Here is a 17500-nt window from a genome sequence, read left to right as displayed (position 1 = left end):
GCTATGCTGAATGCGTCAAGGGTAAGGACGGCTAAATAGAAAATTCCTTTTATTATCTTGTTCAGTCACATAAGCCTACCACATAATTTAGTACTGCCAAAGTCTATTATTTTATATGAACAAAACGCAACCTTTAATACTTTCAACCTTCATATACCTTTGTACCCATTTCAATAATCCCAACTAATAATTAGTAACAGAGTTCATGTTATAATCTCCCTGATTATTGCACACATCATTTATTCATGATATAATTCACAATTAGCAACTGTCGAGTCAAGAAAAAAAGATTTTTTACTTTGAGAATTTGCAGGTTTGACAATAACATTGAAAGAGGTACATATCTGAACATCTACTCAAGGCCTATGAGTAAAAATACATAAATTGTCTACCGCCTACCAATATTTAGCAATAAATAACTTCTATCTTTAATTCTAAGTATCAACAATGATTTAGGAATGATATAAATATATATATGCATATATTTCTAGCCTTGATCCATATAAAGCAAATACATTGGGTCCTCTGCTACCCTACCCATAAAGTCTACACATTTCATAATCAATTCATCACATAAATAAAAGTATAACCCGTGCATTCCTGTAGATACTTATCATAGTTAAATAACAGTCTTAAAATAATTATCGCCAATAAGCATATTTAATGGAAAACAAAACTCCTTACCATGTGTTCCACCAAGTGTATGTGAACGAATTTTTGTTTTGTTTGTAAATAAGACTGTGCATTCAAAGTTAATTTTCTGTTATCTTATATCTTAGTAACAGGAAACAATATTCACGAATTGCATAATTACTTATATATTAGTGAATATATTTACTGTGATTGTGATTTAAAATGTTCAGTTAATGTAAGATATTTCGCATCAAATTAATACTTTAAATTGATTCATTAACTTGATTCATTATCTATATATCAAGTGAAGATTTTTTTCTCAGAAATCGAATATAGAAATTTCAAACAAAAAATATGAACGAAGATTTTCAAAATACAATAATAAAACTAAACGTAAACGCTCTCTGTTCTTTGTTCACATCCACAACCAAGAAACTCATCCGGTTAGTTGAATTATCGGAATTAATTTTATTTTTTTACGTCGTTTTATGGCTTGTTTTGGATTATTCTGTGGCGTGAAGGATATTAAGATAAATATGAAGGCAGAAAAGAAAGCATTGTTAATCTTTATGGTATGGACGCACTGAGATAGGGCAAATTGAAGATGATATTCCCGTAGAAAATTAAAAGTTGCAGTCGTTTGTACCAGAAATAATCTACAGGTACGAACAGTAACACCACGAAAAGGAAAAGGTTTACTAAAAGCGTTGCTCACAGCTTAATGCTGCGTTCGCAACTTATCGTCCTGCTCGTCCAAAGAAGTTGGACAAATTGTCCTTCTCGTCCTTCTCGCTCTCGGAAGCTGGGCGAGCAGGATGAGAACGTCACAGTAACATTTTATGTAAACAATAACAGTTGCAGGCAACCACAAGAAAGTGATTGCTAATTTTATGGCCCTTTTTTGATGTTCTCAAAGAGATATTTGTGTTTGTCAGTTGCCGGTAAGTTGAAGATGCATGAAAGGAGTTACAAAACCTATGCAGTAGGAGCTGAGCCCCTCATAACCCTCCCCTTGAACCATGCCTAGTCACAGCAACTAAGATTGTTGACTAGATTTTGTGACATGGAGTAGGGGACTTCACCTGTTTCGAGTGCATCCATACTTTAAAGAATGTGGTAAATTTGTTCCCAAGTAGAATTATATACTATTTTTTTTTATTTGAATTGCTCACAATTATTCTGCAAGTTAATTGTAGTTTATACAAAAACATTAGTTTTGACATTTTTTCCACAGAGTTTGAGAGAATTATATGTGAAATAATAACAAATTTATTGAGAACCATAATTTGCCAAGAGACATGAAAAGACAATATAGATGATGTAAAAAAGTATGATGAATTCAGGGAAAAATACATGGTAAAGTAACTGGGATAAATGGATGATATAAACCCTTTGAATTACAAATGAAAGCTTCAAGATAGGGGAAGAAGTGGATATGTCTGTTGATTTATATGATCAGTTGTATGGTGCTTGTAATCCTGCAAAGTTATATATATACATATATATTTCTTCTTCTTCTTCTTCTTCTTCTTCTACTTCTACTTCTACTTCTACTTCTACTTCTACTTCTACTTCTACTTCTACTTCTACTTCTACTTCTACTTCTACTTCTACTTCTACTTCTACTTCTACTTCTACTTCTACTTCTACTTCTACTTCTACTTCTACTTCTACTTCTACTTCTACTTCTACTTCTACTTCTACTTCTACTTCTACTTCTACTTCTACTTCTACTTCTACTTCTACTTCTACTTCTACTTCTACTTCTACTTCTACTTCTACTTCTACTTCTACTTCTACTTCTACTTCTACTTCTACTTCTACTTCTACTTCTACTTCTACTTCTACTTCTACTTCTACTACTTCTGCTACTTCTTCTACTTCTTCTACTTCTTCTACTTCTTCTTCTTCTTCTTCTTCAATAAGTATTAGAAACATTTGTTTTGAAGGCAGTTGTTTTGTTATTTCTGTTTATTTCATTTCACAAGGTTATTTATTTTTGTTGCATTTTCATATTCCAGATCTGGCTGATATGAATATTTGCATTATATTTTCTTTCCTGTTTTTATGGCATCTTCCAGCATCATTATTTTGATAAAATGTTATTATTTAGCTTTATGTTTAGGTAGTTATACATCATAGTTACCATTGTTTTTGTCATTCCAAATGTATAATATATAAAACAAACATTTCCTAGTTGTATGCAAAACATAGGAAACTAAAGCTGCATTTTGAACTTCTCATATAACAAGCTGGAGAAGATGGAGGGATGTTTTCATCATTCGGAACTCTGATTTTGGCATCTGAGACAAGTTCTTTCTTCTGATCCATCTCACCCATATTTGCACATCGGCAAGCAGGATGAGATGACATCACAAAAGCATTCGTATATAAACAATGATATTTGTTGGTGATCATAAAATAGTTTGTATGTAATTTTATGGGACTATATTGTTGTTATTAAAGATGTTTTTGTGCTTACTAGTTGCAGATAAGTTATCTATGCATCAAAGTAATTATGAAATATATGTAGTGTATAAATTAAAGACACTGGCATGATAATATTGTGATACTTCTTTCTTCTTTTATAGGGTTTTAGACTTATTATTGTGATACTTAGCTGCAACATGAGACATCTCAATAGTAATTGGCTAACAGGCACACGATGAAGGAACTTTGTAGTCAACAATAATAATAGCAATTAAGATGAGGTAGAAAGTTTACAAAAAATTAAGGAAAAAGGTGAACAGGTATGATTGAGCATTTGTGGAAACATGTATGTGTACACAAAATGAATAAGCTAAAATCATATGCAACATGTATGGATGCATAAATAGTGTGAAACTGAAGTCATATAATTTTTTTTTCTTTTTGTATTTATGGGAATCTTCAAACTATAATCTGTCACTCATTATATTGCAGGAGAACATTTATATGAACAGATATGTTTAACTTGATTTTTTACTCTTCCTATTTTCTGTTACTACTCTTTCTGTCATTTTCTATCATTCTTATAGTATTGAATATATTTACCAGTGGCCATCAGTGATATAAGAAAATATAAAATACACATTTCAGTTAATAAGGAAATACATTATGCTTTTTTTAATTTCTTATGAGATATTGTTAGTTGCATTAAGGTACTGGGAATTGAAGATAGAAAGATCAGAAATTATGACAAAAATGGTAGTAATTTTAAGAAAATCAAAGATACTATAAAAAGGTATGAAAATGATATGCAGAATAACTTTTTGAAATATACAAAATTTCAAAGATGAGAAAATTATTTTGATGATAATATGTTTGACTGATACAGAGAAGTGCAGGAGGCCTGACTAGCATTAGGATAACAGCAACATGATCTTGAAGAACCTCATTCGTAAAAGCCATGGTGAGAGCTATTACTGATTTTGCGCTTTTGAAAAGGTTAATATATAGCATTAACAAAACTAATTTTAGAGGAGAAATATAATTTTTTATTTTTTGAGGGTTGGTTCACATGCAGTGTTTGGTCTTGACATCTTGGTATGCATGGGAAGGGTAGGGCTGACTTCCCAAGCTGGCTTCCATTTTTTCTTTGTGTAGGTATTCATTCTGAAGTCAGTTGACCAAAATATGCTCAGCTAGTGAAAAGTTTTTCGTAATGAAAATTTAGACATATTCTTGCTTTTATGATAAGAACAGCTTTGGCTGACATGAAATTAAATGAAGTATTAATTCCTTTTGTTGCCAGCATAATTCGCAAGCTACATTCTTGATATGATTGTGTTATTATATGCCTAGTCTTTTACTGTACATATTGCATGGCTTTTGGTCCCCACTAATTTCTCTTTAGGCTAACCGAAGGATAAATTTCCCTTTGATTTTATTTTTAAGAAAGTACTTTCCCTTAGACTATATACTATAAGAATATCTCATTTCATTTACCAGTCATTTGGATCCATAACTCCATGAAAAAACAGGTATCATTATTTCTTCATTCTTTCCATTATACCTTGTTTTGCTAAGCATATCTTGTGGCTTGGAGTGAAAATATGGTGCAGGTGTTAAAGATTAGTATTAGAACTGACCAGGCATATTAAGAATCAAAGCTGCATTGGGATCAGTAATGACAATAGTGAGGGAAATGTTTTCCAGTAATGAAGACCAAGGTTGGCAAACAAGTTCTTAGATATTTATTGAGTTAAAGAGACAAGAGTGATTTTTTTCTATTACAAAGAAAGCTAAAAGACTAGAAGATTTGCTAGATTACCCTTTATTAACCTTAAGTAGGAGGACTGTTGGACTAACTCTTGGAAGCCAAATAAACTGAGGAAGCTTCTGAGATTGTGTGTGTATTAGTAGTATAGGAAATGGTATTGTCTGTGCAATTATTATAAGACCATTGGTAAATGATTTGAAAATTAGCAATATCCTGTAATGATAGATGACTATCCATCTTTTGCTTCAACTTATGTTTGACAGTATTGTCCTTAGTGTTACTGATTTGCCAAGAACGCAAAAAATGTGTGGATGTATTTGCACCTAGATGCTGTTTTCATGATAAAAACAAAGATTGAACAAAATGTATTTTTGTTTTCATATAGCTATATGTTGTTGAATCTAACTCTGAAGTAATTATCATAATCTAGAGATGAAGTGGGAAACAGACGATCAGGAAGCAAGGAAAAATATGTTTTTTAAAAATATGAGTATATAGTTATGGAATCTCATGAAGGATAATTATTATTCATAAGTTGATACACACAACTCATTCTTGGACCAGGATAATTGTAATTCCTTTCCAAACACAGGTATGGCTGTGGTAGAGGCAGTAGAGGGACTGGCAGGGAAGTTCCGAGGGAGTATGGCAGGAGCACTGATGGGGGACTGCTTGGGGGCGCCCTTTGAGGGAGAATCAAGGGCCTCTCGTTCTGTCCTCAACTCATACTTCAGAAGGCTAGCAGACCCTGCACTCAAGGGTAAGTATGTTGTATGTAGCTTCTATGAATTCAAAGCCAGGTGTTTATATTTTGACTTTAGCTGTTATCATTACTATTATTTTAAGCTTTGATTACAATATGACAATTGTAACTATATCATCTATATGTATTTGTATAATTGTGGATATGTTTTCTAAACTTGTTTGATATTTTAAGATGTATATTTAGTGATTGTTATTATTTTTTATTTATGTATATATATTTATAAACTAGATTATGTCTTGCAGTTCCCTACAAGTTGTACACTGATGACACAGCCATGACAAGATGTGTTGCACAATCCCTGATAGATGAAAAAGGCTATTGTGCAACAGACATGGCTAAAAGGTGAGTCTCTTTGATTCAATTTGTGTAAAGAAATTTCTACCATGCATTTTTATTGTTATTATTTATTTATTTTTCTTCCCTTTTAAACTAAGGTAGTCAGTGTCACAAACCAGAATCTTTATTACTATTTCCTCCGCACAGATTTGTGAAGGAGTACTACAACGAGCCCAAAAGAGGTTATGGGTCCAATGTGACTGACGTCTTCGCTGCTCTCCGCGCCACAAAGTTCCAGGATGTCTATGCGCCCGCTGGGATTCAGTTTGGTGGCCGAGGCTCGTATGGGAATGGAGGTGAGGAGCTCAGGGGTGGAGTAGGGTTGCAGATGGGCGATCTGATCTTTATTGTCTGATATAGTGCTTTATCAAGATAGTCATCATCGTGATCATGATCATCATAATCATCATCATCATTATTATTGTTCTTATTATTTTTATTGTTCATCTTATTATTTTTATTGTGATGATGATAAGGATGATTCTTGTTTTATTGATATTATTATTAATGTTATTATCATTATTATTATTGTTGTTATTATTGTTATTATTTTTATTATTATTATTATTATTATTATTGTTATTATTATTATTATTATTGTTATTATTATTATTATTATTGTTATTATTATCATTATCATCCTTTTTATCATCATTATCATTATCATTATCATCATCATTATTGTTATTATTGCTGTTGATGTTGTCATTATGTTATTATAAATACTAATATTGTTTTTGATTATGTTATTATTAATATGATTGTTATTACTATTATTACTATTATATTTGTTACTTTTTTACTGTTATTGTGATGTTATTATTGTTGTTATTATTATTGTTATTATTATATTATTATTATTACTATTATTATTATTATTATTATTATTATTGTTATTATTATTATTATTATTATTATTTTATTATTATTATTATCATTATTGTTATTGTAATTAAAATTTCAATTATAATTATGATTGTAATAATAATGATGATGATAATGATGAATAATTGATTTGTAAAGGCATGCATAGTTTGTCAAAAGAAATTTAAAGATATTAGAATGAGGGGGAGAGAAGGTATTCTAATGATTTATTTTTGTGCTGGTGAAAGAAGGAGGCAGTCACCCGAGACTTATTTTGCCTCCACAGCTGCCATGAGAATCGCTCCTGTTGCGCTCTTCTGTTACGATGCCCCTGACAAAGAGGTAGTTCACATTGCTAAGGACTCTTCTCTTCTGACCCATGCCAACAGGCTTGGTTATAATGGAGCGGTGTTACAGGTGATAATAGTGTGGCTTTTTTGTAAAGGCGTAAGGCTTGTTATCTGTGGAATTCTAGATTGCGGTGAAACTTTCTCGCTTATTGATTCTTGAATTATGTTAGACCCATTCAGATTACCACATTAACAGTGAGTGATTATGATTTTCTCTGTTTAATCTTTTTCCATAGTAATTATCATATGTACGATTTGCTTATAAATAAAATATTTGACTTTGGTCCTGCAACAGTTAGTGATATATATAGCTAGCAGTAATGATGATAGAAAAGTAAAAGTAAAAATTCCTGGAACTGGTTTTATAGATTGATAGTTGCAATTGCATTTATTGTGATAAAAGTGCATTGAGATTTTCTGCCTTAGATATGTGAACAGTTTAACGGGGTTAAAAATCTCAAATCTCAACAAGGAATTAGGCCAGTGAATCATAGCACCAAAACTGCTAATGTATTTTTCAATATTCCCTTTAATGTTTTATACATACTTTTAAAGTTTTGATGTGTGATCTGTCAATAGTGTCTGGCTGTCCACCAAGCACTCCACACTCCTGCGAACAAACTAGATTCTGTGAAATTCATAGAATCTCTCATCACCAAAATGAAGACTGTGGAAGCACCAAAGGATGAGGAGTGAGTGTTCAAGTGAATGTGTGTGTTTTCTTCAGTCACTTGCTTTCATAATCCAGCCAGCATTTTCCTCTTTTCACTTTCTTTATTAGACCCGTTTCAGTCAAATGCATAAGCTGTCTGTAACAGTGACAATGATTTAGGTATGTTTAAGGATTGCCTTAAGATAAGCTAGCTGTGAACACACAAGCATCACAAAGAAACAGCCTTGTATGCTAGATCTGAAAGTCTGTTGAATGTATCCAAACTTGACATGTAACTTTCAAAACATTTAATCTGCGCTGGCTGGTTTGAGGTGCATCCCTGACCTCCCTTCCTTGAGTCATATCAGGGCATGTGAACCCCCACAAACACTCCTGTCTGTCTCTACCTTTGTATCCCTTTGAACCAAGCTTACAGGTACATTCTGCTGTTGTTTCTACCTTTTTTATATGAACAGTGAATCACAAAATAAAAATGTTCTTAAAATCTGTGGCATGCCTCTCTCTCTCGCCCCTCTCTTCTCCATTCCTCTCTCCGTTCTTTCTCTCTTTTCACTTTTCCCTTTTATTCTTTGTCTTTTTCTATTTCTCTTGTTCTCTTTTTTTCTTTCTTTCTTTCTTTTATTTATTTATTTATTTATTTGTTTATTTATTTATGTATTTGTTTGTTTATTTATTTATTTATATTTATTTATTTATTTATTTATTCATTCATTCATTCATTCATTCATTCATTCATTCATTCATTCATTCATTCATTCTCTCTCTCTTCAGTATACTAGATGAGGGTGAGAATCCTTTTATATATGTCAAGAAGCTGGAGAAACTTTTAGAGTTGATGGAACAAGGCGACTCAGTGACACCAAGCCAAGTAGAGGACACACTTGGGGTCTACATCTCTGCCCACATGTCGGTACCAACTGCTATTTACTCCTTCATCAGAGCCTTAAACCCTGTCACCAATATTGAGGTAAGAAAAGAAGCAAGAAGTTAGATATTATGTAGGATGAAACGTTGGCACAATACATTTTTAGAAATTTTTATCTAAGGTAATTCCTAGGAGCAATCTGTTATTTTTTGTGCTGAAAATATATTGGAAATTCAATAGCAGATGTGAAAGTATGATGCAAGTATTAGTCTAACAGTATTCAGAGATTCAGCATCAGAACAATTGGTTTGTGCAATACCTACCACTATTTTTTATTTCAATAAGTCTTTGAATGTGCTAACTTTATTCTTTTTGTCTTTTAGTCTGATAATGCCTTCCTGAGGACCATCCACTATGCCATCAGTCTTGGTGGAGACACGGACACCATAGCATCCATGGCTGGAAGTATTGCAGGTGAGTCTTGGCTATATCTAAAGAATTTGTTGTTGTGATTATGGGAAAAGTAGTCAAAAAGGATTGATGCCACAAATGAGAAAGGTAATATCCCTGTCTTGTATTATAATGTATAATCTGTGTGATTTCCCTCTAGGTGCATATTATGGCTTTTCGGAAATCCCTGAGAGCTTTCACAGGCACTGTGAGGCTCTGTCAGATGCCATTGAACAGGCTGATCAGCTCTTCAAGATGAGGAAGCCCAAATCAACAGAGACGTGAACATTTGTTAGTTGAAGAATTTGCATTTAGTATTACCCACTTCACAGTTTTAGAGTGACATTCAGACTGCAAGGTCGCTGTACTACCCAGGCCTATAATTGATGGGAAGATGACTAGCAAACAGGTCATTTCCCATGTAGATTGAAGAATGGGGCTATCAGTTGGATAGTGTGTGGGAATAAATGGTACTTCTTATCATAGGATGTGTATGCAGACAATGACTAAGTAGTAACATGTTTTTGTTTATTCTCTTTTTTGAGAAAATCAAATTACGAAAGATATGCTTTCAAGATTTTTATTGTATATATAAGTGATAACTTTAGTGCAGTGTTGTCTCATATTCTTTTTACGTCTAGCAATACGGCATATGTATTTTAATGTATACTGTTATTATGACTAAGAGATTGTAATTTCCAGGAAATGAATGTGTGGATTTTATATTTGATATACCTTAATTTTGGGATATACATGAATTGAGATTCATTGAGTTCCTTTGTGGCATATGACTGAATTAAAAGCCATTTAAGCTGTTTCAAAATTTCCTACATGTATGTAGTTTGCTCAAATTTTTGTTGTGTGAAAATTTTCTATGTAAATATCAATTTTTCAAAATGTATAAGGTATTTATGTAAATATATATTACATTTCCATGAGCAGACTTCACTGTGACTTACATAGAAAAGGTATGAATGAATAATTAGCTTCAAGCACTTCGATGTTCTGTCTTTTTTTAGAATTACATTTAGTTTTGATGATGATGTTGCTTGAATTATTTCAATTACATTACTTGCACTATAAAGTTATTAATTTCCATTCATACCTTTTTTACATTGCATTTCCATGTTGAATTGCTGTTCTAGAGATGTCATCAATGTCTTTGGGATGAGTACAAAGAACATGCTAGCTCACAGCACAATTGTTTAGGACCCTTTTAGCACTTATTCTCTCCAATGCAGTGCTGTAGATTCTCTGATCCATGTAATACTTGTATGTTTTTTTAATTGTCACATATCAGGAGTATATAGATGTAAAGTTACCCAATTTTACAGGTTTAGAATATGAAAATCCCACAAATATGTGAAAGTATTTCCTGGTTTACCCACTAAATACATTCCTAGACCTGTTATGTAATGAGCTTTAATGAACTTCTATGTACCTGCTTAAGAAGAAAGATTTGTTTTATAAAAATTCTCTCTTGGGTACTTTGAGGACTACAGCACAAAATTCTACACTAGATTATAAAAATAGTAAATGCAGTTCAGTGTAAAGGATACCAGGATAAATTCAGTGTTTTTGTGAGATGTTTTGTTTTTGGTCTGAAATCTTAAAATCTTTAAATTGCAATCAGGATTTTCTTGTTGGCTTTCTTTAAATCATCCAGCTTTTTGTCTAGTCTCACTTTTATATACAATTCATTTGAACATTAGAACAGATGAAGTATTTTTGTATTCAGCTGAAATACAGAGTAGGATATATTCAGCTCAATAATTTGATACAAAACTTCAAAGCACCCTGCACTTTGAATTTTTTTGTTTGTAATGGAAAGACAATGTGAAGCGATGTACATATTTACCCAGGCATATTAAAGAGAAAAAAATATTTTGGTGTAATTCTATTACCTTTGCATAATCTTATGGTTAATTCTTACATTTAAGTGAATTAACAGAGTGATTTACCCACAGTTGCCAGGGAAATGTGTTCACTATAGTATTGTTTTCTCATCTTACTTGAATTTGTGGGAAAAAACTTTTTTAATACTGCTATTAGTATTGATGCAGTTATTCTTATTATAATTATTTGTTATTTACATTACTAACAATATAAATTATACATATTTTTAAAAATCAAGGAAAAGGGTAAATAGTTGAAACAGTTACTTGACGGCAATTAGACTTATATGAGCGGCTGTTCTGCCAGTGCATGGCTTGTAGGCCAAGCATAAGTGAATACTCGTGTGCAGTGACAAGACTCAATGTCTCCCCTTTCTGATGTTATTTTCTGTTTATGCCTAAAAGTTTTTACTTTTTTCCATTTTCCAATGTCCATATTTGTCATTTTATTTGCTTTATCCAGATGGTAATAGACTTTTCATTGCACAGACTCCATTTCCCCCCTAAAGGTAGGAAATAAGCCAGTGAAAGAAAATTAATGAATGCAACATTTTGTTAACTTGTTCTGTCTCTCTCTCTTTTTTTTATATTCAATTTTCTCTTACACAACCTGTGCTGCTGGTCAGGTTATGGTGACCAGAAATACGATGCTGGGCATGGAAATGGCACCCTCTCAGAGCCATTGCTCTTCCACTCATGGTTCACAGACTACATTCTACACTCGTTTATCGATGGAAATAATGCAAAAGCCCCATTCTAAACACCAAATGAGCTATTACCCTCCAAGAGGTCTGTGCACTTGTAGTGTCTTTGCTCATGACAGCAAATTTGCTGCTGGATTTTCCCTCAACAGTATGTTCACTTCACCTGCCCAAGTCAGATTTTTTCATGACGTGATGGTCATGTCATCCAGATTGAAGGGGTTATTAATCTTATAGTCTCAAGGTATACATCACATAGACATTTATTCTTCTAGTTTCCTCTGGTTATGTAGCTTCTTTGAAGGAAAACTTTATAACTTTGAATCAAACATGATGAAAAGTAATATTGGATCACATATTTATCACTTTATACCTCTACCAGACTTGGGTGCTATTAATGGTAACTTTCAGGGATTATAAGGAAATAAAATAATTCAATATCAGCTTGTCCCAAGGCCTCTCCCACCTGTCTGGTAGTGCCTATAATTTCTGACACTTTTGGAATGTTTTTCTTACTTTCCTCTTTTTCCAGTAAAATGTGATTATTGTCAATAAGAAAATTCTTAAATTTGTGACAATAGGTGTTTCTCCATCAGTAATTTAGTGTAGTTAAGGTTTGTATAAGTTTATTTATAGAAAATCTAAAAGCTGATGAAAATACTATTGATATTCAAGTCTTACATTAAAGATTGTGGTAAATAAAACAAACACATTTCAAGCAAAGTCATTATTGGTTATCCATATGTTTCTACAGACTATAGCAACCCAAGCAGTTACTGAAGCATCATCAGTCTCTCACAAGTACAAGTACAAAATAGGATTGGTTCGTACCCTTACTAAAACAGAAAGTCCTTGGAGTGCAGTGGGATGCTGTAAGTCCAATATCATGTCCACATCTGCTATGGATTCTCTCTCTCTCTCTCTATCACTCTCTCTCTCACTCTTTCAATTGGATTTCATTCTCTCTCTTTCTTTTTTCATTTCTATTTATTATCATTTTTCATTATTTTACTTTATACAGATTTATTTTGATATAGGACTGGACTGTCTGTGTTTAGTGGAAAAGCAAAGAAAAAAAATTGGTCCAAACCCTCATCACTCATACAATTTCCCAAACAACCACTGCACAAAAAATAATGATGATAATCATAATTATAATAATAATAAAAACATACAAAAAGGGTATCATATTACACCTGAAATATTAGATGTATGGATGGGGAATTCCTACCCCAATAATATGCTAAAAATGACAAATCATATAAGATCTGTCATACATTTTTTTTATTGACTGGGATGAGTAACATTTTAATGAAGCACATGTAATTGGACGATGGAAAAAAGTAAGTGAAAATCAACAATGTATTTAAATCACCTGAGTTATGAGTTCTTTATTTTTAAAAAACTTCTTGATAACTGGAATATACTTCTATTTCAAAAGGCTTTCAATATCAGCTGGAGAGATGAATGAATGCATGTATGAAGGTATGTATGTATCTTTCCATATATCTTGGCAGAAAGATTGGACAGCATCTGCAAAGCTTCCATTTTTTCCAATAACTTTATTCTGCAATTAATCCAGTTTTTTCCATAAGTGAAATAAGGGTAAATGATATAGCAGCCAGACTAACTAATAAGGTAACACACACTAACTGAATCATTATCTATCTATCTAAAAAAAAAAAAAAAGAAAAAAAAAATAGAACATAGGTATATATGCATAATGATATGAAGAAAAATATATATATATTACTGAATATTGTAAATACTGATAACAAATACAGCAAACTGAATAACAGATGTATAGCAAAAGGTGAGAAGTGGGTTTTCTTAACCAATTCTATATTCTTAAATGGTTAAATATTTCTTATGTACAACCTCATGATCAATTTTTCTGTTTAAGATTAAATTTGGACCATTTACATTGAAGAGTCAAGCAAGTCTTCAGAAACTCACAATGAATTATAAAAATAATAATAATGATAAAAAAGTAAAAGGCAAATCAAAATTCCAAGAGCTGTTTATAACAGGGGTGTCAAAAGTGTGGCTCGAAGGGGCCAGTTTTATTCTTCTTCCTTTTTTTTAACACTCACAATCAACATTTTTCAGGTACCATTATAATATAAATATGTATCTAAAATTTTCTTCTCTGTACAATTCTCTTTACTTTTTTCCAAGAAACATTTCTATTAGTTTTTTTTTGTTTTTTAATAATGAGAGAAGAAGAAGAAAAAAACAGTCTTTGATTTTAAGTTTCAACCGAGGTGACCCAGGAGTCACCAGGAATTTTCAACTGACCAAACCTGTGACTGTGACACCATCTACCATCACCCTTGCTTTGCCCATGTTAATAATTTACTACTATTAACAGTGATCCTTATGTTAAAATATTCAATAAAGGAGGGAAAGCAAGCTACCAACATGCAAATGTCATTATGGATGTCGTTCATACCTGAGGACTTTCAACTTTTGGCACATTGCCCTAACATTAAACAAATCTCATAACACAACCAGAATTCATAAAAGATTAGTAACATTAGGTTTATCACATCACTAGATATTTCTTAATCTTCTAGAATGACCTCAGAATGAACAATGTCCACAAGGCTTAGTTAAAAAACAGACAAACCACAGAAAAAACAAAGGTAGTTTTTAAATGTTGTGCTAATGACACATGCAAGGATGCTATTGTCACATCCCCTTGTCGATCAAACACGGTTGGTTTCTATGCTGATAATCTAAACAAGTAATGCTTCTTGTCTATACAATAGCAAAGATTTTCAATTTCAGCCATGCGTTACTGCACTCTTAAATAGACAAAATATGTAATAACAAAGAAATGAACAAACTGGAGAAATAACAAATATTGAAGAGTGCTTGTTTAAAATTCATGCTGAAACTAAGTCTTTTCCAGCATGTGCTAAAAAAGGCAAAAACAGGAATTAATTATTAAAATACAAGCTATATAATAGCATACAACCAAGAAAATATCTGTTAGTATCATTAGAATGCAGGAATTTTATACTGATGCTAAAAAATTTAAAGAGTTAATTCTAATAGTTAATAATGTATTTCTTTGTGTAGGGAACTGAAAAATGGAAATGTAAGGAGCATTAAGAAAGGAAACACACAACATTCATATATACAATTTCTGTACACTAAGCTGTTTTCATGAAGACCTGCTTGACAAAAGCAAAGAACAAATTAATCATGGATCAGAACATGTTTACTTGTATAATGAAAACAAAGATGGGGAACGAATTAACAAGACATACCCACACCTGGATATCATGACTAATTCGCTTAGATTATTAAAATTCCCCTCCCTGGCCTGCCCATCCCTAGTAGTGTAACATGAGCTATCCAAAGGCATTAGAATGGAACTCTCTTTTTTTCTATATCTGATAATATGCTCAGTTAGGAAACTATGTCCCTATAAGATCTGGACATATAAAGGGGTAAGTTCTACCTGATATGGTCTTAATAATGTAAAAAATTAATACCCCTACAACACTCACTGTTTGAAATGACTGATATGACAGTGTGGTTTCTTTGATAAAATTTCTTTTTGATCAACATCACCTTGAAGAAATAACTACACATCGCTATTATCTTTTCTAAAAAAGGCTTGTAACATAAAAGTTTAGTTTTACTGAGCAGGTAAAGTGAAAGTTTGGATTACACACTAATATAACAGTAAGACCTGGCTCACTGTAAGAAATAAGACATAAGCACCAAAGAAACTTGATTTTTTTAACATTCAGAGAAAAATAGGCACAAATCGAGGCTTTTTTTTATATCTCTATTCTATAAGTGTACAAAGTTTCTCTTTTCTTGTCCATCTGACCACCCCTTGCTGAAGAGCAGCTCCACTCCAAAAGCTGAAACTGCCTCTTTTGGAAGTAGATGGGGAGGCCTGACTAACAATACAAGCAGGTTTACTAGCACAACACTTACTGGCTGGAACATCTTTACAACCTCAGAACTCATTTTCTTTTTTAATGCTAAAATCTATTACTGGTACTTATCCATGTAACAATGGTTAAAATATAAAATATATACGTTGTCATTTAAAAAAGCACTGCAGTCAAGACAACCAATGATATTTTCTTGCCATGTCACAATTCTAATAACATAATAGAGTAATGATAACAGACAACCATATTTTCCCCCACCTCGGGCAGAATAATCCATTATATGGTGTAAATACCATGTTCTGGCATGGTGGGATCAGCAGCATCAATTCTCACATAAGTTTTGCATGTGATGGAACAATCAAGTGAGGAAATTTCTTCCTAAGGTCACCACAACAAAAGAACAGCATTCGCTAAACTATTCTCAATAGACACATAAAATTTGACATGCCCCTTTTCCCCCCTCACAAAAATCTCAAAACAGGAGGGAACTCCCCGGAAGGAAGTGAGTTTAGCTTTAAACATTATACTGATCTGGGAAAGCCCCTTTGGCAGTACTGTCGAGAGGAGAATGTTCCACCTATGAATCACAACCGCTGATCGCACCAAAGTTCAAGCTCATTGAGGCACTATTTACAGACAAGTTACAATTGTCAATATACAGGTGAGATTAAAAGAATGTAGCACATGTCCCAGATCTTGCTATAATTTCTAGATGTGTAGATGCAATGTGGGGAACCACAGATAGTCAGCTTTGGCAACTCTCCTACGAGACTGTTTTCATATTTACAAAATAACGCAAAATAAGGCTTATAGAAGTAGTTATGAAAGCTGGTAATCGATGATGCCTTCCCCACATTCGTGTAGATCACTGCCCAACAAAAGCACCAGAAAAAAAAAAACAAAAAAAAACAAAAAAACTTAAGCATCAGGAAGCATACATAAATATATCAAAGGAAGGCCTACTAAAGAGTTCTAGACCTCAACTACTGGAATTACATAAAAAAGATAATAATAATAATAATAATAAAGGACTAGAAGATATGAAACTGGGAAAAGTTACAAGCACAGATAACTGGTATTCAAGGTATTTTCGTCCACTGGTCAATCGTACACAACCAATGCCCACCCAGTCGAGGAATTTTCCGGCTAGAAAAGCAGCTCTCAAGAGTTTTTGCATAGCCATCACTTCACTTAAAAATATATATATATATATATATTTAGATAAAAGATCCACTAAGATTTCTCGGCTACATGGACAAAAAAAATTTTGTTTGCTAAAGGAGTGAAAAGTACAAAAATTACAATTCAGAAATTCAACCTAAACAGAAGTATTTGCTAACAATATAAAACACTACACATATTGCCTTCTTTTTTTGTTTTTCTTTATAAATACTCTGCCTGTGGAATATATCAAAGCACCTTCCACACACTTTTATCATTCCTGTTAATCTGGTGGACTTTGGACTAAAAACTATTATCACCCAAAACCCAACTGTGAAGGTGGAGACTTGGATATCTTTTGTGATGTACATTTAAACAATTGTTTATTCTGCTACATAAGACATTGTAATTTTTTTATTCTTTTTTTTTTTTATATATTTTTTTAAAGTATTCCTAAAAATTTGACAATTCATCTAAAAAGCATGCAGATTGTAGAGATCAATTTGAATGACATTTACGGTTGTTGCTTTTAATCTTCATCTTTGATTGTTCTTACAGTAATACATTTATGGACAACTATTCACTGAACGTAAAAAAAAAAGAAGAGGTGAATGATTGAGCCAATACAAAACCGAGTGGTTGGTATGGTTTCCCTCACAAAAGGAATCTAGTACTGTGTAAAATGACT

General features: G+C 32.4%; 3 protein-coding genes across 4 annotated transcripts in view; 1 reads left to right on the top strand and 2 right to left on the bottom strand.

Moving 5' to 3' along the window:
• Nucleotides 1–735, bottom strand: part of LOC113826061 (E3 ubiquitin-protein ligase E3D) — a 2383-nt gene extending 1648 nt beyond the window's left edge. Inside the window, exon 1 of the mRNA XM_027378937.2 lies at nt 685–735. The gene's annotated coding sequence lies outside the window, so the exon portion shown is untranslated. The remainder of the gene's footprint in view (nt 1–684) is intronic.
• Nucleotides 736–1041: 306 nt separating this feature from the next.
• Nucleotides 1042–11022, top strand: LOC113826043 (ADP-ribosylhydrolase ARH3). Of its 2 annotated transcripts, none has more exons than XM_027378906.2 (9): nt 1042–1076; nt 5427–5594; nt 5843–5942; nt 6084–6232; nt 7087–7217; nt 7730–7842; nt 8595–8790; nt 9072–9162; nt 9299–11022. In XM_027378906.2, exons 2-9 carry the CDS (start codon nt 5429–5431, stop codon nt 9421–9423), a joined length of 1071 nt encoding a protein of 356 aa, XP_027234707.2. In that variant the 5' UTR covers nt 1042–1076; nt 5427–5428; the 3' UTR covers nt 9424–11022. The 2 variants fall into 2 exon arrangements, with proteins under 2 accessions (XP_027234707.2, XP_069995096.1); XM_070138995.1 differs by lacking the exon at nt 1042–1076 and adding an exon at nt 3953–4024.
• Nucleotides 11023–12446: 1424 nt separating this feature from the next.
• The window catches only part of Unc-115a (Uncoordinated 115a), a 374086-nt gene continuing 369032 nt past the window's right edge, over nt 12447–17500 (bottom strand). Inside the window, exon 19 of the mRNA XM_070138994.1 lies at nt 12447–17500. This exon is cut by the window's right edge and continues 147 nt beyond it. The gene's annotated coding sequence lies outside the window, so the exon portion shown is untranslated.

Source organism: Penaeus vannamei, chromosome 25 (genome assembly GCF_042767895.1).
Source record: "Penaeus vannamei isolate JL-2024 chromosome 25, ASM4276789v1, whole genome shotgun sequence".
NCBI classification, from domain to species: Eukaryota; Metazoa; Arthropoda; class Malacostraca; order Decapoda; family Penaeidae; genus Penaeus; species Penaeus vannamei.
This window is presented reverse-complemented; position numbering and strand designations above follow the sequence as displayed.